Consider the following 26,693-nt stretch of genomic DNA (forward strand, 5'->3'; position numbering starts at 1 on the left):
GCTGGGAATTTCTGAGCACAACCTCCATTATCCACTCCCCATCCCCCCCCCCCCTCAGTCCATTATTATGAGGAGCAATGGGCTGGCTTTTTTTCCCTTTTGTCTATATGTGTGTGTCATCCAGTAATGTTATTGATTTGTCTTCCTTCCTTTTGTGTAAACAGCGATTCAAATGTGTGCGGTGACAAGATCTCTGGTTCACCTCACGCACGTTCTCCACGTTCTCTCGTTTCCTCCCGCATTTCTGCACGGTTTTTTTTTTTTCTTTCTTTTTTACCACAAAGTCGGGATGAATTATTGATGGCGGCATGTGTGTTTGCACCACAGCGTGCCTACAGAATGGACAGGACTGCTGAAATGTAAACTTCAGCTCACCGGTGGCTATATTTCACCTCGACAAAAAAGCGAACAAGCATGTCTTTAAAAAAAGTGTTTTACAGAAAATGACTGTGGTACATTGAAATGACATGCATTGCAGTGCACTTGTTTTCACACACACTATTCCAGTAATGTATGATTCATTTCAGCTCCTGTTACACAAAAGTCAATCATTAGAACCAGCTAAAGGCTGGAACGCAACCGAGAAAATAGTAACGATTTCACTACCCTCTGGCACGTTCATTTTCTTCAGCTGGAGAGTATGAGCAGTTTTTTAATGCTTTTAAAAAATATTCTTCTGTCCCTCCGTTGGTCCCTGAGAGAGAGGGAGAGAGAGAGAGAAAGACAGAGACAGAGAGAGAGAGAGAGAGAGAGAGAGGACTGCAGAGCAACCATCACAGCAGAGTCTCTTCCTTCTTCCATTCCAGGGCCTCGAGCGTGGCCTTCAGGCTGGAGATCTGCGTCATGTGACGCTCTGACGCGGCCGTTACCTGCCGCTCGAGCCTCCACAGCTGCTCGCGGTACTTCCTGCGCGCACCCCGATACGTCTCAGCAGCCTTCCTGCAACGCAAAGGAGGCAGGCGGCCATCTTAGGTAGTGTGAAATGGATAGTGAAATGAATAGTGTGTGATGAGCAGAGGTCATTCGAGTTTTATTTTGACGGTACTTTTTTTTGTTGTTGTTGTTGTTGTTGTTTTTGCAAAGATGTTTTGTTTTCCAAACAATTAAAAAGTCACCTTTCGCCCCCCCTCTTCCAATATAACAGTTTCAGGAGCAGGAAAATATTGAGGAACAAAGCACCTTACTGTATGTATGGCAGCTAATTTTCCTGGTCACACTCGAGCCGTTTACCTATGAGCCCGGACGAGCTGCGCTCTCTCTTCTTCGCTGTATCTCCACCTGGTGGCGCTGTCGGTGAGAGCAGTGTCGAGTGATTCTCGCACGGCTGTCACTCTTCGCTTCAACACCTGCTCCCTGCGTGGCACACGTAACAAACACATGAAAAAAAAAAGCAAAAAAAAGCAAACGTCCACCTGTCTGAAAATAATTCCTGAAAATAAAAGGTGAATTCAGACAAAGGCCAGTGTAAGTTGACCCTTCCCCCCCCCATAGCCTCCCTCCAGTGCAGTATTGGCTGACTACCATTAAACAGTAAGACAATAACCTCCAGTATCAACAGTCTGCGTTATTTAGACTCCTGTTTCCAAGCAACCGCCGAAAGCCAGGCAACAGATGTCTGTGACGAGGTCTGCACTCTTGCTGAGGTGATCCTGATCAGATGAACAGTTTCTAAACACATACATTCAATAAGAGTGTCAGCCTCTTGTTTTCCCACTGGACCAGCGCCATTTAGTTCTTAAAGGAGCAGGTTCCCACCCTCCCTGCGAGAGGAGCTGACTAAGCTCTGAGGTCAGGCAGAGAGCCACAATTCACGAGAGTGACTCGTCATTTCTGGAAAGTTCTGGAATCACGAGGCGCTCGCCTTCCTCACCGCTGCAGGGCCCCTTGGAGCTCTCGTAGGAGGGTGCGATTTCGGGGGCCAGGGATGCCGCCACCGGAGTCCAGCTTCGCCCCTCTCTCGTCACCCTTCTGAAACCAAGACACAGGCACACAAAATATTCATGACCCAGGGATCGCTTATTGACACAAAACTCCTACAAAACTGCTGAGATCAAAGCAGCCACACTTCACCAAATAATTGATGACAGTAGAAACCAAACGTGAATAAAAATGACTACCCCGCTGAAAATTCCATCTTAAACCAGCCTAGGCATGTTAAGCTGGTTTTAGCAGTGTTTTCGATACTTTCAGCTGTTCACCAGCTGACCAGCCTATATAGTCAGCTAGTCCACCAGTTTAACCACCAGCGTACTCTCCCAGCTTAACCAGCTTTGACCCGCTGGGGTCATTACAACTGCTGGATATTTGGGTAGAAAAGCCCAATACAGCCACATAATAGAGACTAAGACAAGAGGTATTGACACCTGAGGGTTATAAAAGCATATGTCAGTCTCATATGTATCTGTATTTGGCTTTACCACCCAAATATCCAGCAGTTGTAATGTCAGTCACCGTGGAACTGCCCAGCTGTGTCCATTCTAAAGACATGCTTTGACCAGCGACAGACCAGTTATGACCAGCCAGACGTGTCGCAGCTCAAACAATCTTAAACCAACTTAGAGTCCCAGTTGGCCTGAGCCGGTTTCGGCAGGTCAGCTGCTGATATTCGTACCTGTTTCTCTGTCTGTCTGTCCTCCAGCTCCTCCCTCAGACACTGTGCAATCAGCGCGCCGGCCACATCCTGCGCCCTCTGATTGGTCAGCGTCCACTCCAAGCACCGCCTCTCTTTCTCCGTCAGTCTGATGGTCCCCCGCAGCTCTGACATCTCCTCCTGGACACAAAAAAACCCCCCTCAGAATGGAGGGATAGCCCCCAAAATGGACGCCCTATTTCTCTTATAGGTGATAAGGATCATAGGTTTTGACACCCTTCACACCTAACTTTAAGTCAATATTAGCAAGAAACATTTCCGAGACCAACCCTGATACTGACCCCGTCAGTTAACATCAGAACAAAGATATTTCCCGTAAAAGGTGGTTGAATATTGAATAATGATTGACAAAAGAGGGAGTATTCAGCGTTCCTAATGTTCCCAATATCCCCAACAAAACGCTCCCATGTAAACGAGAAAGACATCAAAAGCAGGGGGCAACTGCGTACGTCACTAACCCTGACAGTGACCAACTCGTACAGAAGTGCGGCCTTCTCCCTCTTGGTGCCGTGAGGCCTGGCACTGTCCTGAGCCCTGGGCCCAAGAAGGGTGCCTGTGTCTGGGCTGGGCTTCCTCTCTCCATCCGGCTCCCGTGCTGGAACACACACTGCTGACCGGTCCTGCTTCAATTTCATGATCTTTTCCCGAATGGCCTCTACCTGCCCATCTAAGGTTGATGGAGTTCTCCTAGTGTCACATGAACGTGGGTATAAACTTTCTTTGCACAAGGAGGTATTGTTATATTATTATACAGATGTGACAACTAAATAAATAAAAAACATGCTATGCCTTTAAAACTCAGATTACGATTCACTTAAACTCCATACAGCAGGAGTCAAACCTGTTGTGCTTATGCTCGACTGCCTCCGTAGCTCCCCCTGGTGGTGACAGAGAGGGAAGCGCTTCCCCCGTCTCTGGACTTGTGGTTTCCGGTTTTAAATGACTCAGCTTCTGGGCTTCTTTAACGGACTCTGTGAAAAAACGAAAGGCACAGTAAGTGCACATACAGCCTAGGTATGGTATGTTCAGCATAGGCTTGATATTGTATAAGACGCACCTGTTTCCTCTCTGGGCTCTGGCATGCTCTGCGGTTTCCGGCCGTCATACAGAGACAGTAGCTCATTGTAGGCTTCTTCACACTCCTCGCTGTCAATCATACCGCAAATGATCAATGAATTACAAGAGATTTGCCGCAGAATTTTCTCTGTAATAAAACATGACGTATGGGCCAGCCTGTAGCCTAGCAGCTTAGATACATGAGTGGGACCCCGGAAGGTTGGTGGTTCAAGCCCCGGTGTAGCCACGATAAGATCTGCACAGCTGTTGGGCCCTTAATTCCATATTGCTCCAGGGGGGATTGTCTCCTGCTTAGTGTAATCAGCTGTAAGTCGCTTTGGATAAACGCATCAGCGAAATAGCAAATTATTATGATGCAGGAAGAATTAATGTCTCCAAGGCTGAACCATAATTTTTGTTTTGTTTTTAACTAGAGTGTACAATACATTTTAAATTCTCAATTTCATCACAGCGTTCTACATTTTTTGAATGCTATTTTAATATCCGCAACTCGGCAACAATTAAATGAGGATTATTCCTCAACAGGTTCAGGAGATGAAATAAAGGATGAATTGAATGAATATATTTAATTTTCCAGTGTACATGGTCTCTAGCTGGATTAAAATCTATAATGCAAAAAGCAGTTATCAGGACTTGAACTACCTGTACTTCAGAGCCATTAGAAAGGCTGTGCCATTAGCCTCGTTTCTTGCACTACCTGCATTTCAGAGCCATTAGAAGGGCTGTGCTATTAGCCTCGTGTCTAGCACTACCTGTACTTCAGAGCCATTTGCAGGGCGGTGCTGTTAGCCTCGTGTCTGCAGAGGGTCATGCTGATTTGCTCGGACTCGCCCTTCCTCCTCTCCAGGGCGGCGGACAGGCGCTCATTCCTGGCTTTCAGCCTCTCTATACACCTACGGGACGGAAGAGGACGACAGAGCTCAGGGATACTCAGTCTTACCAAAAACAGGCCCGGCGTGGGTGCAGGGTTTGGTTCCAACCAAGCAGTCCCACACCTGATTCAATTAATCAAGGTCCTTCGCAAAAAGACTTGAATGGCTGATTAGTAGAATCAGGTGTGCAACTGCTTTGTTGGAACAAAAGCCTGCATGCACACCGGCCCTTTCTGGGAAAGATTGAGTACCTCTGTCATAGCTGTTGTTAATTTGTATCTGCAGCACTGCAGTCTGCTCAGAGTCTAACCTCTGGAGCCGGTCTGTCTCTGTCTCCAAGCCACCGGACACACTTGAGCTGGGGCTACCGGAGACTGCAATACTGGTAGAGGAGGAGGAGAATGGAGGCGTGTTGTCGCCCCCTGTGGCCAGTGGGGAAGACGCAGCTGTCGGCCTTCTCAGGAGCAGGGGGGATCCAGGGAAAGGGGGGGAAGCCCAGTACGGACTCCTAGCTCCACTCGAGGAGCTGGAAGGACTGGTGGGAGGGGAGAGGCTCCCCCCAGCATGCATGTGCTTCTGCAGGCCGAGCAACTGCAACAGAGGTGTGGAGTCAATGATTAACGGCAGTTCAAGGATAGAAGGATTTTACAAGAAGTAATGGTAAATGGTTGGCATTTATATAGCGCCTTTATCCACACTGCATAATTGATTCTTCTCATTCACCCATTCATACGCACACTCACACACCAACGGCGATTGGCTGCCATGCAAGGCACCAGCCATCTCATCAGGAGCATTTTGGGGGGTTAGGTGTCTTGCTCAGGGACACTTCGACACAACCAGTGTGGGATCGAACCGGCAAGCTCTTACCACCTGAGCCAGTGTCGCCCCATAACAAACTCAGTTTTATTCTCTACAAACATACTACCCTCCAAAAAATATAAACAGTAACGGTACCACAAACCTTTAACTGCAGCTTGTTTCTCTCCTCCTTCAGGCCATTCAGCGTGACGTTTGACCTGCACAGCTCCGTCTCTCGGCACTGCAAGGAGGCTCGGAGGCTGCAGTTGTGTTTGTGCAGAGACAGGACGTCCCGCTGATACCGCTGCCTGTCCTCTGCGGGGAGTTCTGAGGGATACGAGATCCCCAGCTCTCTCTCCAGCTCTTCCAGAATCTGCCCCCCCCCCCCCCAAAAAAAATAATCTTTTTTTTGCATAATTTCTTAACGTACACTGAATTCAAAATGGACGACGTCAATGTTATTTCAATGGGCTTTCTTCGTGTGACACACCTGCGTGGCCTTGACCCAGCTCTCGCTAGCTGCGGTCAGGTGCTGTGCAAGTTTTTCCTCGCTGCAGGCATTGTGAGGGGCAGCCCAGGTCCTTCCTCTCACCATCGCATTTTCTAGGGCAGCCAGAGCCCCCTGCAGTTCCATCCACAGCTCAGCACTGTCCTCTGAAGGTCAAAATGATCAGAACATAGAAGTATAATTACTCAATAAATAGTGTCACTTGCCAGGCTAGTAATATGAGATTGAGCATCTTGAGTCGAGACTACTCATCTTGTAACCGACAGTACATTGAAAGCATGGTTTTGTAGGTTATATAGATTTTTATGTACTCATTAAAGGCAGTCAGAATGCCACCAGTTACCAAATATTCCAAAATCGCGTAGGATAAGAGGAAAATAAATTCCTGATAAATTACCATCCTGCCCGGTTCAAAGAAATTATGTATACAAAGACAGATTCTGTGATGTACATAATCACGTGTACAAATATATTGCATGTCAACCTTTCTCAGTTCCGGAAACCTGAGAAGGTACAGGTACATCCATCGCTTCTGGAACGCCCTGTGAGGATGGAGTAGGCCGACATCCTGGTTTAGGAACGTTGCCCTCCTCCTGTCCCAGGGTTACACTGTTATCCGAGTCCCTGCAGCGGAAAACACCCTCATGTGTGTCCCCTCAAAATCCCAGGGAAGATCTGAACATTAACCCTCCTATTATGTTTATGACTGCTTTTATGTTTGTAGTCAAATTGACCCCAACAGTTTAAATAAAATAAAATAAATTCCTGCCAAAGAAACATTTTGACACTTTGTGTGTCGCCTTCTTATTGTCTCCGAAATGACTAGCCTTTTATCCATAAATATTAAAAATCTGCAAGAAACATCTCATTTTAGAGTCTGAGGTAAGTGAAAGTTTAACACCTGCATGGGAAAGTGCCAACAGAATCATCCACAAAGAAATATGAGGTAAAAATAAATAATGGTTGCATATTTTCTGACATTTTATACAGTTACAGAGGGTCAAAATGAGGCCATACAACACATGCAAAGTTGGTACACTACTTCTGAAAACAAAGGATTATGTTTATCGCATGTTTACTATTATATGAAAAAAAAAAAGATGTCAAACACTGAATGTGGTCAAATTTACCCCAAACATAATAGGAGGGTTCACTGATAATGAGCACTTGTGAAGCACCGTACCTGGTTGTTTGCAAGGTGTTCATCCTCCCATTTAGCTCTGCAATGACCTTCAGCAAGGTGCCCATCTCCACCTCACACTGGGCCACCTCCAGCTCTGATGGGCCTGTGGGTACTGGGGTCTCCTCCCTACGTGTCTGTCAGAGACGGATGTATTTACTGGGTGGACATTCCTGCATGGTTCCAGTCTGTTTTTAAACCTGGTCCAGCTGGTTTGAAAGTGCTTTAGAGATAGAGGCCACAAGATGGTTGAGATAGCAACCATGCTGTCAAGGCGGTGGGCCAGCTCGGTGCACACAACAGACCGTCACTAAATTCCAGACTGTATCCAGCTGGATCAGAAGCTGGCTCCAATGAGATTCCCTTTAGCCTGGTAGCTGGAATTTCCATCAGGGTTCATAACCCTGGTAGGGGACTGTGCTGGCCTGTTAAGTGGCCTGGTTAATGGAATCTATAATACGTTAAAAAAAAATGAAAGAACTAACATTGAATTCGAGATATTTAAAAAAATCATTTTTAGTCTACAGCTGCAAGAAAAACTTTCCCTCCAAAAATATCCCAGACCTTTCTTCAGATCATTCTAAAAATGATAATGACACTCAGCAATATATGCCCACACTGCAAATGTACTCATCCTCCCAATGCCATGCAATTTACCTTGTTTACAACACAGTTAGCTCAAGTTTATCTTTTGTCCATAATAAGTAAAAATATTTTCTATCAGGCCCCCCTACTTCCCCATAGTAACCTATCGAGGTTACTGTTGTTTTTAAAGAATCTTTTGTTTTGTGCAGAGGAAAGGCGGGAAACAGAAACATCCTGTAACTCCACTTCCTGCCAAGATGACAATGTACTAATGTCACCGGGATAAAGGGAGGATGGGAGGGGGTTAGCGTGGGTCAGGGGGTGGGGAAGCCGATGATATCAAGCCAGAAATGCAACTGCACAAGCAAACAGTGGACATCAGTGTATACCCCTCCGATTTAGCAGGTTGCACCTTTACACTTCTTCAAAATGTCTATCTTTTGTGGTAAAAAGATCAATATCAATATTAAATAGTATCCTTGGTTTGAGAGTAAATAAATAAAGTACTCTGAGTGGTTCAAACTGGTTGAAAACAAAGTCTTGGCGTTATATCTTCAAGATCGGTACATGGTGATGCAGAATGGCTTTATTTTATCTGCAATTTGAAGAGGACAGGATATGTCTGCGTGCTACGCACAATTATTTCTGTGCAGATAACATATACCATTTTCATTGTGTGTGACTGCAAAATACATATGCGGTTAAAAGGATATCAGCAGGACACATTATGTGGAAATCATACAGTTAAAGTTCTTTGGGTTGGAAACAAAAACCAGCCACCCCACTCCAGCTACAGAAAAGACATGCAGAACCTACCTCGGCTCTTTTTCCCTCAGTCAGGACTTTCTTCTGACCTCCAAGCCATTCTGCACTGTCCATGGAGTGCCTTCCAACTTCTGCACAGCTTTCTGCTTCTGTGCAGAGACTGTTATTCTGTTGTTGGGTATAATTATACCTTCCAAAGGCTCCAGATTCCTGGTTTTAACCTCCTGTTTGTGCGCTCTCAAGCTGGCTGCGATTCTTTCCTGTCCCCACCTCTCTCTCTCTCTCTCTCACTCTCTCTCTCTCTTCTGTGACCTACCCGTCCGGCCAGTTAGTGACAGACAGGAGCTCTTCTCCAGCTCTGCCCCAACTGCCTCACCTTGGTCTGATGGTTGTAACTGGCATCTTGCGAGTGGAAAACACTACGCTAACAACCCCCCACCCACCCCCTCTCTTATCCACATCCCTTCCTGGCATTCCCCACAACGAAATGTACTGTGTTCCTATCTCTGCATTGTCCATATGACCAATCTCTCAAAACAGAAGGTGATCTTTCAGATGCAATCATTAGCATAAACATTTCAATTATATAAGATAAATGTATTATATTACATTGCATTTTACTGATAGCTAGAATAACAAAATAAACGTATGTTTTAGTTGTTAGCGTGGTAACTACACTCATTTTTGTTTGCTTATTTATTTTTAATTAGTTATCCAACTTTTTCATTTTTATTCGACCATTACGCGCAGAACTACAATTACCAGAGATGCCACTCTTCCTGAATCCATTGTAGTTTCCGGTAAGTAAGATGGCCGTATAGACGTCATAGCCAGCAAGTAAACTAACGAGCTAGATGTTTTACGGTTTATTAGAAATTCAGCATTCTAAAGCTGTATGTCTTGTTGAATATCGCAAGGTAACGCTACTGGTTTTGATTATTGTGTTGGCTTTATGTGGCTATATAGAATAATAGTTAACTTCCTTTAGGGCTAGCTAGTCTCACAGTTGTAGTGTAACGTTCAGTTACCTAGCCGGTTCGGTAACATGCTAGCTAAGTTCTTACACCATAAATTCTGCGTAGCAATAGCTCGCTGATTAGATAATTTACATTTATAAAATACTAGGTAGAGTTATATTTTTAGTTGATTTGCTGGTTATGCTTACGTAGCTAGCCAGCAACTATCTACATTACCTAGCTAGCTAAGTTGGTTAACTACCAAGCCAGCTAGCTATGTAGATATTAATATTGGGCAAAAATATAACTATTTATGCAGAACCTGCTTGACTAAACGTTATTACTTGCTCGTAGCTGCACATGTTCTAAGCGGTGGTTGTCGTTGCAGCATGGAGCTTATGAGAAAGTACCACTGCTAATTTTCTTGCCACCTGTATTATTTATGTGATGACCAGCTGCCATGGAGACACCAGAACCAGGCCCAGCAGATGGAGAGGAGCGGCTAGTGGAGCTGAGGCCGCGGACTCGTTCCAACCCAGAGGGGGCGGAGGACCGGCGCAGCAGCAACGGCAGTATCGGCAACAACAGCACTCCCCAGCCGGCTGTGGGCAGCCGCAGTGAAGGCGAAGGGGAGGCAGCCAGCACTGATAGCCCTCCTAGCGCTACTACCACGACCACCACCACCGTCACTGCGGCCTCTGCTGCTGCCACCACCACCACCCCTGCAGCAGTCAGTACCACAACCCCCCCTGCCAAAGACAGGCCAAAACCAGCGCAGCCTTCTCCAGCACCACCCCTGCCCCCCACCGCGGATTTCCAGCTGAGAGCACCCCGAGTCAACTGCCCGGAGAAAGTGGTATGTCATTTTGGTCTGAATTGGGTTTGGGGGAAATTCTGTAGGTTTGGTCATAGTCGGATGTCGGAAAGTAATAAGAGCTATGCTTGTATTGTGATCTCTGCTAACCTGTGGATGTTGTATATGGAAGCGAGGACGGTCACTAGAAAAGTTGTTCTCCTGAACAGATTATCTGTCTGGACCTGTCAGAAGATATGTCTCTGCAGAAACTGGAGTCCTTTAATGGGTAAGTCTTCGTGCATGTCTAAGTGTGTTGTAGGGTCTCTGTCTTTCCACGAAGGGCTCATGAAGCCAGTTACGGCACGATCACATGTGCATTGAAATCTATACTGATTTCAAGTCGTTGCTGTGCCTCAGATCCAAGACGAACGCGCTGAACGTCTCTCAGAAGATGATCGAGATGTTTGTGAGGACGAAGCACCGGATCGACAAGCGTCACGAGTTTGCCCTGGTGGTGGTGAACGATGACGCTTTGTGGGTGAGTGCGTTAATACCGAATCGTTTTCTACCTTTTTCATGCTGCTTTATGCTAACCCATATACAAGTACCCATATCACTTTGTTGTACGTCGTTCTGGATAATAGCGTCTGCTAAATGCCTATAATGTAATGTACATTGATCAGGGTGCGTCAGACATTTTGTTTAATATTATATCTATGTTCGTAACTGGCACCACTGTTATAGCATAGGGGCTGTAGATGTCTTCATTTGTTACATGCTCAGTGTGTTTTGGACTGGTTTCCTACTGTGTCAAGGTGTACTCATATTTGGCATTTTCAGTTGTCAGGTTTTACCTCTGACCCCCGGGAGCTGTGCAGTTGTCTGTACGACCTGGAGACCAACGTCTGTGAGACTTTCAGTATCCTTCCACTCAAATGAGTCCTCTCTGCTTACTGGTGGGGGTCAGTGCTCAATGCCCTTATTGTTGAACGCTGATGCACATTCTCTCCTTAATGCTGTGACCAGATCTTGAAGATCTTCTAAATGTTATGTAAGTTATCTTTTTTTTCTCTCTCTCTCTTTTTTACCACAATACACATGTTGCATAATCAATAAGAGACTGAATCCAAAATTGCTTTCACATACACTTGAATATCTGGTTTTGAACATAATTTTCTTTTGTGAATATAATTTAAAAGCAATAGATAGATAGCGGGCTATCTGTGCTGCGTCTCAGCTGGCAAGCTAAGTAATAGTTTGCAGTAGTATAGTTGCTAGCTTGGGCAAAACAAAACAAAGCAAAGCTGAAGTCACAGCTGCTCATGTACCAAAGACTGTGGCTGTGTTCGAAACGGCGTATTACTCATACCAAATTTCAGGCTGATTTTTCATTGAAATGTAAATCTCATAGGCTGAGTATACAGCTTGGAGCACAGCCTGCGTTTGTTGAATTGCACTATTTGACGTCTCCCGCTCTGAAACGCATCCCTGCTCTTCTCCGCTGTGTCCCTGCAGCCTACAGAAGATTGAGCTCCCCTTCATGGACAACGTGCAGACCATCCCTCCTCCATACGTGGTGCGCACCCTGCTGGTCTACAACCGCCACGCGGGGCAGCTGCAGTTCAGCCCGTCGGAGGCCGTCAGCGTGAGTGTCTTTGTAATACTAATAATCGTAATCATAATAATGAGAATAACTACTAAAATAAAGATAAATACTGCTGTTCTTATGCTCAAAGTGCTTCATAGTGATGAGGGGGAAACCCACATCAGCCACCACTAATGTTCAGCGCCCACCTGGGTGATGCAACGGCAGCCATTTTGCACCAGAATGCTCACCACACACCAGCTGGGAGGTGGAGAGGGAGAGAACAAATTTTTGCCAGTTCAATCGGGGGATGATTAGATGGCAGGTTGAAAGAGCCAGGTATGGAATTTAGCCAGCACGCCGGGGAACCCTCTCCACCTTGCGAAGAGTGTCGTGGGATCTTTAATTACCATGGTGAGTCAGGACCTCGGTTTAACCTCTCATTCAAAAGAGGGATATGTACTGCACATCTGCACTTCCAAACACAGGCAGGGTTAGGGTCCATTCTGTTTGAGTCACATCAGTTCAGGTAATACCAGCTGATGGATTGAAATGTGTTCACGTTCCAAGATACATTTCCGTTCATTGAATTTCAATTAATTTCCTGAATTGACTTGACTGAATTGAAATGGAATTTACCCAGAATTGTGAATATGATGTAGCTTCACTGGATTCTACTGTTGTCAGAGAGCTTCTGCCAAATGCTTTATCCTCCTTTTACCCCAATTTGGAATGGCCAAAGATTTTTTTCTCAGCGCTCAGTGTTACTGATATGTGCGTGCCCAGACAAGCATCTGTTCTCCTGCAAAGCATGTGATGTCAGCTGCCACTTCTGATCACACCACAGTTTGTAAGTGGTACTCACACAGACATGAGTCAGAAGACACTTCTTCAAGTGGGATTGAACAGGCCTGCAGGCCCCTTTATTGGCCACTAGAGGTCAGTGGTGCACGTCGAGAATATCCCCAGCCTACCGATTGCTGGACCAGTTGTGGTTCACCCTACAGGGCTGCAGGCCACAATCTACATCAGCACAGTGCAGATATGATGCCAGTGTCCAACCATGCACTTCCTTCCTGATTCTGTTTTCATGCTGACATTCTTGTCTATGCGATCACCTGAGACACAAGATGATAATAATAATAAATTATAATTTCTTCTACTTGATTCTGATGCTTTTATCTAAAGCGACTTACAGTTGTTTAGATTAATCAGCGGGGGTTAAGGGTCTTGCTCAAGGGCTCAACAGCTGTGCAGATGTTATCGGGGCTACACCAACGACCAACCTTCCAGGTCCCGGTCATGTGCCTTAGCCACTAGGCTACAGGCTGTCCCAAATCACCGGAGACACAAGCTCCACACGTTTATTAAAGAGTGAGCTATAACATCTGTGTGTACGTATTCTAATGTGCTCTGTCTCTCCTCCCGTAGAAGATGCTGCAGTCCCCGTATTTCTTCTTCGACGTGGTTTATTTACACAATGGCGCGGAGGAGCAGGGGGACGAGAGCAGCTGGAAGGTACGGCCTGCGGAACGTTCTGGAATAGACGGTTTTGTAGAAACCGAGGCCCAGACTGACACAAACGTGGTTTAATAGCGAGGGCAAACGGGTTCATTCACTGTGACGCAGCACCTTTTCTTTCTTTTTTTTTTTTTTTTCTTCTCAGGTTTGAAATGGAACAGAAATTGTTCTGTCTGTACAAACAAGCGTGAAACGTTCTGCAGAACGCTGAAAAGCTTATTCATTGTGTGATAGCCTTGAGGTTTAGTGTAATGGATGGTAAACTCGCATTACTGCTGGCACAGCTGTCCAGGTGTCACGTGTAATGCTTATCGTTTCTCACATTACATTAGTTATTTAGCTGAAGCTTTTTATCCAAAGCGACTTAGACAAATGATTGACTAAGCAGGGGACAACCACCCCCCCTGGAGCAATGTGGGGTCTTATTGTGGCTACACTGGGGCTTGAACAACCAACCTTCCAGGTCCCAGTGAAGCACCCGCACCACTAGGCTCTAGGGTGCCGTCACACGTGTTTTTTCCACACACGTGTACACGTGTAATGCCTTGTTTTTTCCCCACACACATGTAAAGCCTTGTTTTTTTCCCCCCCCACACACGTGTAATGCCTTGTTTTTTCCCCAGACACATGTAAAGCCTTGTTTTTTTTCCCCCCCACACACGTGTAATGCCTTGTTTTTTTTGGTTTTTTTTGGGCAGGATGTTTACGCTTCTTTCTGCGACTTGGACTCGAAGGGCATGTGCTACCAATTTGAGGTGTCGCTATGCGGCCCCGCCGTCGAGCTGCACAACTGCATGGCCAAGCTCCTGGCCCACCCCCTGCAGAGGCCCTTCCAGACCCACGCCTCGTACAGCTTGCTGGACGGGGAGGAGCCCCAGGAGGTGGAGGCCACCGTCTGACCGCCCCGGGGGGGCACGTGGGAAGGCCGGAGGACCGGTGACGCTGGGAAGAGGAGGCGTGTGTCGTTTTCACAGGTCTGTGCTGTGGCCCCTCCCGTACTCTGAGCGATAGCCACGGCACAGCCTTCAGAAGGAGACCTGGCCCTCTCCGTGGCTGTCCTTTGGAAAAGCCTGATGAGAAAGTGTCTCCAGTCGCACAGAGAATTACACGTTTGCTTTTGTGGGCGTACGCCTGCGCGTTACTGTAAGTCGTCGTTTTCCCTGTAAGCGTTGGTCATTAAAGATTCTCCATATCCCCCATGTTCAGCCAGGCTTCTGGAAGTAGCCATTTACTTTTTCCATTATTCTTTCCTGTTGTAATATATTTTTAATGATGGGTGTTTTAAACTGATTATTTGTTAAATCTTTCTTCTTTTTTTTTGTTTTGTTCTGGACATCAACGGAGAAATGCGGGGGTAGGACTGGATAGTGGTTTTAACTGAAAAAGGGAAGAATTCTAACCATGCATAGTGGTGCGTAGTACTTACTGAATTTTCAAGTGCACTAAAACATTCATTGTACAAAATTGTTGATTTTAAAGCTGTCTCTGGATTAAAGAAAAAATGAAATCCTAGTCAAGTCTGTCATTGTATTTTAGTTCTTGTCACTCCTCTCGTAGGATGCATGCATTTAATTACTACACAGTATTGATATAGATGTGCAATAATCAAATCTGAACCTCGAATCCAAACTCGGCCCTGGTTTTCTTTTGTCCCAGGTAATTAGCTGAACAATTAGTGCTAACGATTCGCCAGCCTTTTCACACCTGACTCCCAAGTAAAGGGAGGATGGAAAACCGGCAGTTCTCAGACCTCAAGGACCATGATTTGATGATCCCTGATATAGCTGTTCTATGATGCAGAGGTAGTGTCAATAATTGTGCACACTGGATTGCATGAAACATGTAGACTCGTAGGGCAGAATGATAAATTCTGCACAGATATTAGTAACTACACAGAGAGTGGTCACTGTGTGGAATAGCTTGCCAGGACATCTGGTGGAGGCACTGGAAACACTGGACCATGCTTGATACGTTGCTAGATACTATTTCGCTTTTAGGCAAACTAAGCAGTAGGCACACTTTAGTGGAAAAGGCAACCACTGCTGGGCTGAATGGCCTGTTCTTGTCATTATGTTAATTACGTTAGTGGATATGCCTGGGGTTCAACCATATGCTGTTCTCCTTGTTCTGTGCATTCCTGGTTAATAATGTGACATCCATAAATTCCCCTATGAGTGAGAGAGACAGAAGCCTGTGGCTGCCAGATTTGGCTTCAGCGTGTGTCAACAGGCCGTACTGATGAGACTACTTTGTAATTCACTGCAATTTAAATTTAATTAAATCATTCAAGTCTTAATGTACATTAGATTACAGAAGGCCATTCTGCTGATTGCATCATCTCGAAGCATAATGTCTACCAACTGAACATCCTTCGAACGTGACGTCTGTTGGTGGTGGCAGTGCTTCACTTCACCGCCAGGTGGCAGAATGTCTTCATTTAATTGACGACTAATCGGTAAAAACATTGAAACGGTGGGAAGCAGCTGTTTATATATAAATGTGTAATTAACTGCGCCATTGTAGCTCGACGCATGCTGTCATCGATACCTGGCAAAGCGTGAAGCGTTCCTTATATTTTTTAAATTTTGTCTGAGAATGAGCGGAGGCCGGTGCTGTAACTTCAGATTTTAGTTGTACAACTGCCCATTTTGACCCTCATTACACACAGGTCTTGTAAATATTTCCTCGTCTTTCTTCCTGTGAACAGTGCTGATATGCATGTATGTAGTAAAATGGTTTCATGGTGTCTTTCACAAGCAGCTCTTGGGCTCTGTGCTGACGTTTAAACGGCAAGATTCCTCCAGATTTGTTTCAGCACCACGGTTACAGCCGGAATAATGAAGCAAACCTCTATCTTCGTACATTTCCTGCCTTTGTCCGGAGGACTATCTGAGATCTGTCCTGGTAGTTACTCAGAGTTTGTCACTATAAAATACCTCCATGAATTACACCTTCCTGTGGAGCCAGGCTGGCACACAGACAATGCCTGGCAGGAAGACCCCTGGCTTTCGTTATTTTCACATTTCACACCCCTCGGCTCCCGACGTCATCGAGCAAACAACCGCTCCGAGGATCAAACGTGACCGTCGCCTCCTGCACTGCTGGGAATATTTGTTATCCTCGCGTCCAAAAGGGCTGACAGGTCTCTATTGTTATCCCTAACAGTTCACCACCATGACGTCTCCCAACGTCTACTGGAGGACACGTCAAGATGTTTTTTCATCCCTGTTTTAAATAATGTACGCTTCGTGGAATTTGTGACCTGCGGTGACATTTGATAATTTGTCACTGTTCTGGCTTGGGAAAAACTACCGTTCAGGAAATTATCTGACAGTACCTGGTATTGGTCATGGGGATTTTTTTAATGAACCCCCCCCCCCCCCCCCCCGCCACCTGCACCCACAGGCCAGTAGAACCAGAACTGAAGCTTATTGTGCTTCCTCCAAACAAATACTGCTTCCATACAATAGACCATAAACATTAAAAATAAATATTAATTTGGATAACATACAGTTTGTACTACAATTAGTTACAACTAGTTAAAAAATGTTTTAGGTTTTAACAAATCAAATATTTTAGGTTCATTTAGGTCCTGTCCCGCCTGGACTATTGCAATTCTCTGCTGGCTGGCCTTCCAGCATCTGCCATCAGACCCCTACAACTCATCCAGAATGCTGCAGCCCGTCTGGTATTCAATGTTCCCAGACATTCACATGTCACCCCCCTGCTCAGCAACCTCCACTGGCTGCCTGTTATGGCTTGCATCAAATTTAAAACTTTGGTGCTCGCATACCAGGCAGTTAAAGGATCAGCCCCTGTGTATATTCAATCCCTTATCAAGACCTATACACCAACAAGACCCCTCCGTTCTGCCACTTTGTGCCGTCTGGCGCCTCCCACTCGCCACACCTGCACTTCACGCTCACGACTACTGTCTGTCCTGGTCCCACGGTGGTGGAATGACCTCCCGGTGAATGTCAGAACGGCAGAGTCTCTGACCTCCTTCAAGCGCAGACTGAAGACCCATCTCTTCAGGCTACACCTTTCCCTCCCCAACTCACAATCACAGTGATTAGCCTTAGACCGTAATGGCACTTATGTATAGATATCGTTACTTGTATAGGTATTGTTGTTTTTATTGGCTGTTGTTGTATTCTAGCTGCCAACAGTGGTATGCTAGTTTGAAAGCTGATTGTACTCTTCAAGGGTTCTGAATTTCTGTATGTTTACACTAGGACTCGGAACTGTACTGTCCTCTCAGGTCTACTTTTGCACTTGTTCTTGTGATTGATTTGCACTTTGTTGTACGTCGCTCTGGATAAGAGCGTCTGCTAAATGCCACGTAATGTAATGTAATGTAATGAATGGTACTAAAAATATAGGTGTAACAAATTCAGTAAAAATATAGGCTTATCCAATGAAATTTAAAAATAAAAACATTTTTTTAAGGCGCAATAGCCTACTTGCACTGTTCAAGGCCATTATCACCAACCAGAAGAATTGTTTCTTTAACAGACAACAATTTGTCAGCACGAGTGCAGTACCGGGAGGAACTTATGAGCGGGTAACCCAAACAACTGCGGCTGTTTCCCAATGAGTCACACGGGAGACATTTTGTCACTTGCTATTCAATAATGGACATTCTTGCATCTGTGAAGAAAATCGGAGGAAATATGACAAAGCCATCAAGTCCCTGAGCGTGTGACAGAAAATAATAATAATATATGCTGGAATGTCAGGTTATTGTTTGTATTCATCAACAGTTTTTTTTTGCACACATTTTATTATTGGTGCCACCGATTAGCTATGAGTTAACACTGATATGTAATAATTATCTTTACAAGGAAACTGTTGGGAACAGGTGTAAATGGATTGTAGGAACTAAAACGTATTGAATAGCCTACACTAAATTAACTTCTTCAAAGATGAGCACTCTTCACAAGTCTCTTGAAATTACTTTGCAATTTATCAAGAGTTGAACCCCTTTGTTTGATGGGTCAACCTTTTCATCGCGCTAACAAGACGCGATGAAGTCCAAGTGTGAGTCTGCCACATGTCACTCGTCGCTGGTGCTTGAGCTAATTCGGTGACTAACTCAAACAGTTGTCAATTGAAGTGCGGAGCCAGAGCATTAACAATGACGGAGTGAGGCCGAAGCACCTCCCGGGCCACTGTGAGATGTTGTGATAACCTCTGGAGCCGCGTCTAGGGGAGGGCCAGGAAGGAGCGTGGAATGGGAAGTGTGCCGCCGCGTTTATAAACATTGCAGCGCCGGAGTGTTTACACTTGGCAGTCCACGCGTTCGGCTCGTTAAGGGGCAGACAGAATAGCGGCATTCACTGACCTGGGCAGGTGCTTTGGCTCTGGGGATTTAACCCTCTGTTAACCTACCTTCCTCACAGTGCGGTGAATTTTAACGAATTAGGGGTGCAAAACACTGCAGGGCTAATTGTTTGTAAAGTCTGGTGCTGGTACCACTTAAGTGTGAAACGGCAATGTACAACAGCAGCTACTCACGGGCAAAGTTCGGGCTGGAAGCCAAGGACATCCAAAGGTCCAAGGGCAAGAGCTGTGGCTACTACATGAGGATCGTCTTCTTCTTCTCCTCATTGATTCAGTCCCTCATTATCGTCAGCCTGGTGCTCTTCCTGGTGTACGGAAAGTCGGAGCAGTCGGCTGAGCAGCAGCGGGTCCAGGACCTGGAGCAGAGCTTCGAAAGGCTGTCCAAGGACATCCAGTTGCTCCGGCAACAGAAGGCTGAAGTTACGATGAAGCTCAACAAGAATGTGGCTGAGAAGGTCGCCTTAGAAAAAGAGCTGGCTACGACCAAAGATTTGGCCAACACCACAGCGAAACAACTCGATGACCTTCGGAAACAAGTGGTGAGAATCGGAATCAACTTTCCTCTTTAGTAAAACAACGTGCGTCCAGTTATCGGTAGTTATCGCTACACTGCGTTTGCTGGATCAATGTGAATTGCTTCTACATTTTAAAAGTCCGAATGTTTTTTGTTATACAAACAGGTGAAAAAAAAAAGCGGGCTATATGGAAAGTTGCAATCTGTGTGGGCTAGTTTAGTGAAGCATGTGAATAAATTCTTAAAATTCTTTATTTTCTATTATGGTTACATATCCATTTATATTAAGGCACATTTATCTGCTCATGCTCTTATCCACAAAGTGCATACAACAAAGTTTAGGCAACAAAGAGCTGATGCCAAATCACAAGGGTCACAACAGATGTACGTGAATTCAACTGAACAACATCCAGACTAACTAGATCTTCAATTCACCTGACTCAAATAACTAATGACAAAAATTTGAACACTCTTATCCACAGACTCAGTGTGAAACGGATAAAAAGAAAGCAGAAATGACCCGATCCACTCCTATTCAGTGTCCTGGATCGCTGACCACAGTGAATGCTGCAAATAGTAAGTGCTGGTTTTGCATAACATTATGGTGTAATTAAATATATATTGGACATCCTAAATAATCCTATATAATCAAATGATCAGAATATTGATTAAGTCAAGTCTGAATAAACATCTGAAAACCATAACATCTGGGTCTGTCCTAGTGTCTTGCTCTTACTAAAGAGTATTCCTTCTTATTCCTTCTGAAAGACATGCATATCAGGTTAGATGTACTCCTGCCCTTGACCAAGGTACTGGCCTCAGAACTGCAACTCCTAAGTAACTAGTATGGCTCAAATGGCAGAGGACAAATTACCCTATGGGGTTCAATAAAGTTTATCTTATCTTATTTTATCTTATCTTAGATGAAGTACGAAGCATGCATTTACGGAACCAGCACATGGAAGCAATGGTAAAACAGATGCAGACCAACTTCACACAGACGGTCCTACAGCTCAACACCGACCTGGACAGTGCCATCAAAGCCAGACAAATGCTGCACTTGGAGGCAATTGAGCTACGGCAGGACAAGGTCAACCTCAAGGAGCAGCTAGAGAAATACGCGGTGAAGTGCAGGGAGGACTTTGTGCAGTCCCTGGAGGGCATCCCGGCGGTCACCAAAGCCTTCCTGAAACGGATAGAGAACCTGTTCCCCCAGGCATTCACCTTCCACCTCACCTGCTACAAGCAGCAGGAGCAGATGGAGCGGATCCGCGAAAGCTGCTCCAGCCTCTCCAGGGAGATCGAGGACAAGTTCCAGCAGTACCTGAACAACGTGGGCAGCAGGATCGCGGAGATCCAGGCCCAGAACAGCCTGCTGCTGGTGCAGAACCGCCGTGCGATCGAGGCCTACCAGCTGTGCAGGCAGGTGAGCGAGATCGCCCCCCCCCCCTGCACCTTGTGTGTATCCAACGCTTCATGAGGTGTAAGAGCGTGATTCTGATGTAATTAGACCGTTCTCGATTCAACATTCTAATGTAACAATCACTGCGTTCTAGAACAGTGCCATACTTTTTCTTTTTCCTTTTTTTTTTTTACGAAAAAAAATAAAAACTCTGCAAAGACTGTAATCAGAGGCCATGAATTCAACCGCAGATACCAGCGTACTGATTCTTACAGTACCATAGACACCAGCAGGACCTCTATGATTCCCTCAGTACCATAGACACCAGCATTCTCTCTGTGATTCATACAGTACCATAGACACCAGCATGTTCTCTCCGATTCCTATTGTACCACAGACACCAGCATGCGCTCTCTGATTCCTATACTGTAGTACCATAGACACCAGCATGCTCTCTCTGATTCCTATAGTACCATAGACACCAGCATGCTCTCTCTGATTCCTATAGTACCACAGACACCAGAATACTCTCACTCTTGCAGACCGTGCCAATAAGGAAATGAAACATTAATCTCGCAGTCACTAAGATAGCAAAAACTGTTGATGTTAATAAGTGGTGAGAGGAGAGACAGGAACGGCAAACTGTCAAAGATCACATCAGAAAGGGAACTGGAGGTCAAGAAAAGATCTTTATGGCCAGCAGAGGAAGGGGATGGGAAGAAATGATAACATGCACAGATTCAGAGACGGAAACAGGGATGATAAATGATGGGGGCTACTGTGCCTTTGATTCTACAGACTAGCTAAATAATACCTGTGTGTGTGTGTGTGTGTGTGTGTGTGTGTGTGTGTGTGTGTGTGTGCTCATGTGCATGAGTGTGTGTGAGAGAGAGAGATGTTTGCATCATCAAGGGCATTAAATCTGCATTTTTATCGGATTTCACAGACTTGTAGTTTGTTTGCTTAATGTAAATACCCTTACTGTGCATCATGTTTTCAGGCATCTGCACAAAAACCTGCCGGACTGCTTAGTGGCTCACCAGTGCAACAGCAGCAGGACAGACTGAACGCCCCGAGCGGACAGGTCTCCGCTCCCCTGACAAACGCTCCCGCTGTGAGCAGAGCAGGTACCAGTAAAATAAACAGGAGAAACAGAGGGAACCCCTGACAGGGGATATTAATATTAAGAGCCACATTAGCGGGGCGGTTCTTGTACTGCTCGCTACAGCACAGCGTGGCCTCACTCAGAGCTGCTCGGGAGCCTGTTCCACAAAGCAGGGTTACTGAGTTAGCTGGATAACTGCTCAGAGTCAATCCAGCTAACTCAGTTATCCAGCTAACGCAGCAATCCTGCTTTGTGGAACAGGCTCCTGTTCACATAAGGTCTCGTGGCTCATGAGACCCAGGCAGTAACTGGGCCGGCCTGTAGCGTAGCGGTTAAGGTAAATGACTGGGACCCGCAAGGTCGGTGGTTCTAATCCCGGTGTAGCCACAATAAGATCCGCACAGCCGTTGGGCCCCTTCAGCAAGGCCCTTAACCCTGCATTGCTCCAGGGGAGGATTGTCTCCTGCGTAGTCTAATCAACTGTACGTTGCTCTGGATAAGAGTGTCTGCCAAATGCCATTAATGTAATGTAATGTAATGTAACTGATGTTTTGCTTTCTGAACCCACAGCCGAGCTGAAGAAACCTGGCAAGGAACCGTAAGACCACGCAAAAACAAGTTCTGAGTGAGTAGCAGTTAACACTACAGCAAGTACACCTGCCTTTCTTCCCAGTAAAAACTGACAGTGACTGTGTCAGCTTTTGTCTCAGCAACCTTTATAGTTGAGTCATAATTGATAAAAAAAAAGTTTAACATTACATTTAGCTGAAGCTTTTGTCCAAAGTGACTTACAGTTGATTAGACTAAGCAGGGGACAATCCCCCCTGGAGCAATGTGGGGTTAACCACCAACCTTGCGGGCTTGTTTTCATAAGCCCTTCAGATAATGTCATTTTGAATCATAGTCCAAAAGGTACATTAAAAAAACATACGACTAGGCATCATTTTCTATAAGATGAGCTTTAATCATAACACTGAATTACTGTCTATGATCTGTATCATGAGCTGTAAGCTAATACCAGGAATTAATGTACGTCTGTCTTCTCTTCTCGTTCCAGCATATCTGGATAACTCCACATACTACATGGAAACAACAGAAGCCATTTAAAGACCCATCTGCTCCGCTCTTGAGGTTTTTTACCCAATTACTGGAACAATAGGGATATTTTCAATGAAGGCGGTGTGTGTACAATTTGTCTTTGTGGCCATCTGCACATTTGGACTGAACAGACTATGGAGTGCCACATTACATCAATCAACTGCATATTTCATTGTATTATTGTACAGTATATGTGTAAAATCTTTTTTCATATTCATTGACAGAAATAGCGTAAAATAATGTTATCCCTCAGAGACACAGGCATACAAATCTTTATGTGTAACTATTTTAACGTTATGAATGGAACATTTTATATTTAGGAACAGAAATAAGGGTAAAGGTTTTTGGGAGGGGTTCAACCCCAAAAGAAAATACTTTGTGGCAGTTTCCCTAGGAAACCACTGTGAATAAAGGCACTGTTGAGGAGGTGTCCTTGGGTGTCATGGGTGAAAGGTCAAGCTGACTCCCAAGGCATCCTTTTGTAAAATGGCCACCGTACTATGCTCACTCAAGAACTGTGTGCGCTAGTGTTTTGCCTCTGTGCTTGTCCATTTCTACCTCCATGTAGAAAACATACTGAAACTAAAAATAAGATTATTGATTATTGTCTATTTCTCAGTTTTAGACTCTAAGTAAGTGCCCTTTTCATGGTACCCTAGATACATAGTGCTTTCTGTAGAAGGGTGTGTCTTTGGCTGTGCTACATTAGATTATATTTTATCATATATCAATGTGGCATATTATACAGTACTGGTAAAGATTATGGAAACAGAGCATTTATAAGCACAGTTTGGTGATTAATGCAATGTTGCAACAATTTCTCTTTTTGGGATAAATGCAATATGTAATAAATATAATGTCAACGTAAAACAAATATGAAGAAATAATTAGCATTTGTGTTAATGTAAGTAATCATTATACCTTCCTATATGTATTAGTTCATACCAATACAATTGAGCAGTCTAATGTATCTTACTGTTGGAAATTTCATAATCCACTTGAACATATATTTCTTTGTCCAGGATTTTTACATAAAATGGACATTTTCTTTGAGAAACAACAAGAAAAGAAAGTGCATTTCAAGAGTATTAAACTTCTTCTGAACACAGTGTTTCCATAATTTATGCCAGTACTGTATGCAAACACACCAGAGAGCTTGTTTCAAGACGTTTAAAAAGTCATTTAAAAGTATACAGGGCGAAATAACAAGCAGAAGAGTCAGATTATTGGTGGCCTGTAAGAATGACACTGGAATGACTTCTCCAAAAATTAAACAATTTACAACAGGAATGAAAAACAAATTGGTGGCTTCTCCCAGAAACAAATCTCATTTCAAAGGCTTATAAGCCCCACTTATCCATTTGTACACTGTGGGCACGGTGGCAATATGCAGGTAAATACTGTGAATAACTATAGATGTAAGGTCTTGCATTGATCAAAATAAGCCACATTTTGTAAAAATGTATCAGATGTATATAATTGAATAAATTTCATTATGTAAAAATGTTTCCTGTTGATTTTGTCCAAGCTTAAATCAAAACATACACCTACTATGTTCGCTATCTTCATTATCTGTCATTACAAAGCAGTTTGGGCTCCTTCGAAATTGTCCAATTGTTACGCTGACAGTTTTACACAACATAGTCATAAATTCATATAAACCATCTATCTGGGCTCGCCAAAATGTTTTTACATGTCTGGTAGCATGTCGGATGGAAGGTGAATGGGTGTTTACATAAGAACCTATATTTCCCATGTACGGATGTCCCATGTCACAGTACGGATGTCTCGTCACTTCTATGCATGTAACCAGAACCCAAATGTACAACCTCTCTCACTGAAATGGCATTCTACCTATTGTACAGGAACAGGCAATATGTTAAAGATTCCCACTCTTATTTTAGTACTTGTTTTGTGATCATCGATCATTTTGTGATCATACGTATTTAAGTATCCCATCTATACTGCACAAATAATGCAAAACAGGTATTTTGTGCATGAAGTAAAGTGACGAAACTGCCAAAGATTGTGGGTTTGTTTGTCTGAAGGTGCTGTACACTATGCACATCGTTTAGGTAAAAAATGTTAAATGTGCCTCAGTTAAGTTCCAAACCTGTTATTTCATTTTTCAGTAGCAACGGCATTTGTATCTGCAGTGAATACACAAAGTGCTAGGCTGTGCACTTCCAAGCTTGACAGATTCAGTAACCTGTACTGTATAAACATTCAGCCAACTACTAACAAATATTTCCTGTGCTAGCACCAATTCCACTTTCAGCTTATCCGGTAATTTCACGGGTTTTAAAGCTATTAAAAGCTATCCCTGATTAATTTTGTGGTTCCAACAAGTGAATCGGTGAAATGAACTTTTATAACCTTTGCTCTTACTCAGTATCTCCTGCTGTTTTGAGCATTTCCTCTGTAGCTCTTTGTGAAGAAACTAGAATAATGACCATCCTACAACCACCAGAGATCTGGTTATACAACTATTTATGCAGTGTATAACACTTAAATATAATTGGATAAAACTGCATATTGACAGGGAAAAGAGGTCATAACCCTCTCACCAGCCTCTAGGACCACCAGTGGCTTTCTCTGGCTTGACTGATGCAGCTCCACGTTTTCACCGTACGGTCTCCCTGAAGTACAGTATACAATGCAATGAAATGGTAAATGGTTTGCATTTATATAGCGCCTTTATCCAAAGCGCACCGACGGCGATTGGCTGCCATGCAAGGCACCGACCAGCTCGTCAGGAGCATTTGGGGGTTAGGTGTCTTGCTCAGGGACACTTCGACACAGCCCGGGTGGGGGATCGAACCGGCAACCCTCCGACTGCCAGACGGCTGCTGCCTGAGCAATGTCGCCCCACAAGCAAGCAATTACACACAGAATCTCATCCTGGCCCCGATTCTCCAGAGCCGTTTACAGCTGCAGCATTCCTGCTCTGCTATACCAGTTAAGGGCTGCTGCTGACCACACAGTTTCATACTCTCAGAAATAAAGGTACGAAAAATGCCTGAAAAGGTACAAGTTCTTGCCGTTGGGGGCGGTATACTATACATGCATAACCTCTAAACCAGTAATATATATTTAATGTTTTGCTTGAAAAATGTACTCATTTGTACCCAAAGAGAACACTACTGTACTGTTCAGGGTACATTTGGGAAATCAGATCCTTGAAGAACAAAAACGTACCTCCACTCTCACTGAGAGTGCATAGATAGCCCGCCCCCCCCCCCCCCCCCACTCCCCACTCCCCCGCCCCGGTAAACAATTTGCAGAGGGGTTCTATACGTCTTCCTGTTTGGAGGACGGCAGGAGGGAATAATGTGGAAAGATTAAAAAACAAGATCTCAGCAGAGAGGCTGGGCGCCGGCTGACGGATGGCAGGCAGGTGAGGGAACGTCCTCCACAGGATATCCTCAGTTAAACATCAAGTGTTTTTCCACTCGGCGCGGCCCGACCTCTGGCTTACCCCCGAGTAAACCCCCGGGCAGGGCCGGGCCGGGCCGAGGAGCCCCCCGGACTGAGCCTCCCGTCCTGACAGGGCCATTCTGCCCGCTCTTACACCTGCCACATCAATCACGCACTCAGCTACTGTATTCGCACGCCTTATCCGAGTCCAGTAAAACACTTAAACTGAAATGTATTTTTTTTGTTTTTTTTAATGCAATGCATTTTAATGCAATCCCAAACATCTAGAAAATACCTATGTGTGTGTCTTGTTCATATTATAATTTTTTTTTTTTTACTTATACACATTAGATGGTTTGAATCAATACACCTCCAGTGTATTGTCAATCAAATCAGTATTTCCTGGTCATGCAGTTAAATAGTTTAGTAGTACATGTACAGATATGTAATATGTAACCTATGGGATGAATAAGGGAATGTGCTAATCAAATAATATTTCAAATATTTACCATATTGAT

At 44.7% G+C, this 26,693-nt stretch overlaps 3 protein-coding genes across 3 annotated transcripts; 2 read left to right on the forward strand and 1 right to left on the reverse strand.

The window, feature by feature from the left end:
* Nucleotides 1-417: 417 nt before the first annotated feature.
* ushbp1 (Usher syndrome 1C binding protein 1) lies at nucleotides 418-19,147 on the reverse strand. The gene is made up of 15 exons (XM_061238541.1): nucleotides 18,814-19,147; nucleotides 8,490-8,587; nucleotides 7,092-7,225; nucleotides 6,393-6,532; nucleotides 5,891-6,054; nucleotides 5,564-5,773; nucleotides 4,910-5,190; nucleotides 4,480-4,620; nucleotides 3,708-3,796; nucleotides 3,492-3,621; nucleotides 3,109-3,337; nucleotides 2,612-2,770; nucleotides 1,871-1,968; nucleotides 1,231-1,353; nucleotides 418-939 (listed from the first exon to the last, which is right to left on the reverse strand). The coding sequence occupies exons 1-15, from the start codon at nucleotides 18,842-18,844 to the stop codon at nucleotides 774-776; spliced, it is 2,193 nt and encodes a 730-aa protein (XP_061094525.1). The 5' UTR covers nucleotides 18,845-19,147; the 3' UTR covers nucleotides 418-773.
* On the forward strand, nucleotides 9,238-14,808 carry babam1 (BRISC and BRCA1 A complex member 1). The gene is made up of 9 exons (XM_061238543.1): nucleotides 9,238-9,355; nucleotides 9,850-10,250; nucleotides 10,418-10,476; nucleotides 10,608-10,728; nucleotides 11,031-11,109; nucleotides 11,217-11,241; nucleotides 11,706-11,835; nucleotides 13,207-13,293; nucleotides 13,995-14,808. Exons 2-9 carry the CDS (start codon nucleotides 9,855-9,857, stop codon nucleotides 14,193-14,195), a joined length of 1,098 nt encoding a protein of 365 aa, XP_061094527.1. The 5' UTR covers nucleotides 9,238-9,355; nucleotides 9,850-9,854; the 3' UTR covers nucleotides 14,196-14,808.
* plvapb (plasmalemma vesicle associated protein b) lies at nucleotides 18,589-24,262 on the forward strand. The gene is made up of 6 exons (XM_061238542.1): nucleotides 18,589-19,178; nucleotides 19,636-19,729; nucleotides 20,077-20,579; nucleotides 21,556-21,682; nucleotides 22,231-22,285; nucleotides 22,718-24,262. The coding sequence occupies exons 1-5, from the start codon at nucleotides 18,792-18,794 to the stop codon at nucleotides 22,260-22,262; spliced, it is 1,143 nt and encodes a 380-aa protein (XP_061094526.1). The 5' UTR covers nucleotides 18,589-18,791; the 3' UTR covers nucleotides 22,263-22,285; nucleotides 22,718-24,262.
* Nucleotides 24,263-26,693: the final 2,431 nt, after the last annotated feature.

The sequence above is a fragment of the Conger conger genome, chromosome 4 (assembly GCF_963514075.1).
Source record: "Conger conger chromosome 4, fConCon1.1, whole genome shotgun sequence".
In the NCBI taxonomy this organism is placed as follows: domain Eukaryota; kingdom Metazoa; phylum Chordata; class Actinopteri; order Anguilliformes; family Congridae; genus Conger; species Conger conger.